Source organism: Sinocyclocheilus grahami, unplaced genomic scaffold (genome assembly GCF_001515645.1).
Source record: "Sinocyclocheilus grahami isolate Dianchi unplaced genomic scaffold, SAMN03320097.WGS_v1.1 scaffold1556.1, whole genome shotgun sequence".
Classification (NCBI taxonomy): domain Eukaryota; kingdom Metazoa; phylum Chordata; class Actinopteri; order Cypriniformes; family Cyprinidae; genus Sinocyclocheilus; species Sinocyclocheilus grahami.
The window spans coordinates 105,557-107,303 of record NW_015506735.1 but is presented as its reverse complement, the minus strand read 5'-3'; the positions used below and the strand labels follow the sequence as shown (position 1 = coordinate 107,303).

Sequence of the window (1,747 nt, the reverse complement as noted above, 5' to 3'; positions counted from 1 at the left end):
ACACACACACACACACACACCTCTTAGAAAGTCCTGGTTTCTGAAGATAAAAAGCTCATTGCGACAACACAGAGTGATGTTTCTTCTTATGACTCAGCAGCTGATTTGATTGGTTGAAACTCTTCCCACACGCAGTGCAGTGATATGGTTTCTCTCCGGTGTGAATCCTCTCGTGCGCTTTCAGGGTTCCTGAGCGAGAGAACCTCTTGTCGCAGTGCGAACATTTGTACGGTTTCTCTCCAGTGTGAATCCTCTGATGCATTTTCAAGTGCGTGGCTGATTTAAACCCATTCCCGCACTCGAAACACACGTGAGTTCTCACACCGGTGTGTATCTTCTGATGCTCTTTAAAACCATCCAGTCGTGCGAAACTCTTTCCACACAGAGAACACAAGTACGGTTTCTCCTGCATGTGAACTTGCAAGTGTCTCTTTAGTATGGATGACGAAAGAAACGTTTTACCGCATTGGTCGCAGTTAAACGGCCTGACAGCAGAGTGAGTGTGAAGATGCTCTTTAAGACTGCTGACATGTGTGAAGCTCTTTCCACACTCAACACAAGTGTACGGTCTCTCTCCGGTGTGGATCCTCATGTGCTCCTTAAGGTTTTCTTTATAGGTAAAACTCTTTCCGCAGTGATCGCATGTGTGCGGCTTTTCTCCGCTGTGGATTTTGATGTGCCTCCTAATGGCTCCTGAGAGTGCAAAACCTCTTCCGCATTGAGGACAGATGAATGGTTTCTCTCCGGTATGAATCCTTATGTGTCTGTTCAGGCCTGTTTTGTATGCGAAACTCTTGCCGCATTGGTCGCACGTGAACGGTTTCTCTCCGGTATGAACTCTTATGTGATCCACGAGGTTCCTTTTACACCTGAAACTCTTCCCACATTGAGAGCAAGTGAAGGGTTTCTCGCCGGTGTGAATTAGCATGTGGCGCTCAAGGCCGATTTTTTGCGTAAAACTCTTTGCACATTGAGGGCAGATGAAAACTTTTTTGGCTCTTTCTCGTTTTTGGGATTTATTATTATTATTATTATTATCAGTCAGTGAACAACTAAAAGATTTTTCTCCAGGTATGAAATTATGTTTCTCCTCAAGCAGTTCTTGTCTTTCCTCTTTCACTTCCATCAGGTCTACATGAACAGGAAATTAAATCATTAAAAAAATCCCAAAACAAAAGCTTTGCTCTAGATTTAGGAAATTCTCAAAGCCACTGTGGTTTTCTAGCTTCCAACTCTGGTATTATTTGCAGGTTTTATGATGTTATTTCAAAGCTCTTTTGATTTTTCTAACTACACCAGCTAAATCCAATGAACTGCATTCAGCTTTTGAGACCATCATTAATGAAGAATCAAGAATAAATACCAACCTGTTTGTTCTTCAGTGTGTTTCATTCTGCAGGGTTCTGGATCTCTCATGTTCTCTCTGTCCTTCAATAAACTCCGTCTCTGCAGATTTCACTTCTTCCTGATGCTTTGATGCTCGTCTTCAATGTTCCAGCATTTATTGTTGAATTGTTGTTAGAGGAACGTGCTGAAGATGTGATTGTTATCACTGTACAGAGCATTATGTATTCATCTTTGTATATGATCGAAGTATATATCATAAATTCTTATACGATCTTTTCTTTTACATGTATCTGCACCCTAATTAAAATATAGATTAGGGAATATAGAACGAATGTATCGTTCAAACAACATTACGAACTCGCGAATTATCGTTTGGCATCAGTATGAAATCAGTGAATTA

At 41.0% G+C, this 1,747-nt stretch overlaps 1 protein-coding gene across 1 annotated transcript; it reads right to left on the bottom strand.

Moving 5' to 3' along the window:
* LOC107571167 (gastrula zinc finger protein XlCGF8.2DB-like) lies at window positions 1-1,720 on the bottom strand. Its single transcript, XM_016257453.1, has 2 exons — window positions 1,368-1,720; window positions 1-1,131 (listed from the first exon to the last, which is right to left on the bottom strand). The coding sequence occupies exons 1-2, from the start codon at window positions 1,414-1,416 to the stop codon at window positions 56-58; spliced, it is 1,125 nt and encodes a 374-aa protein (XP_016112939.1). The 5' UTR covers window positions 1,417-1,720; the 3' UTR covers window positions 1-55.
* Window positions 1,721-1,747: the final 27 nt, after the last annotated feature.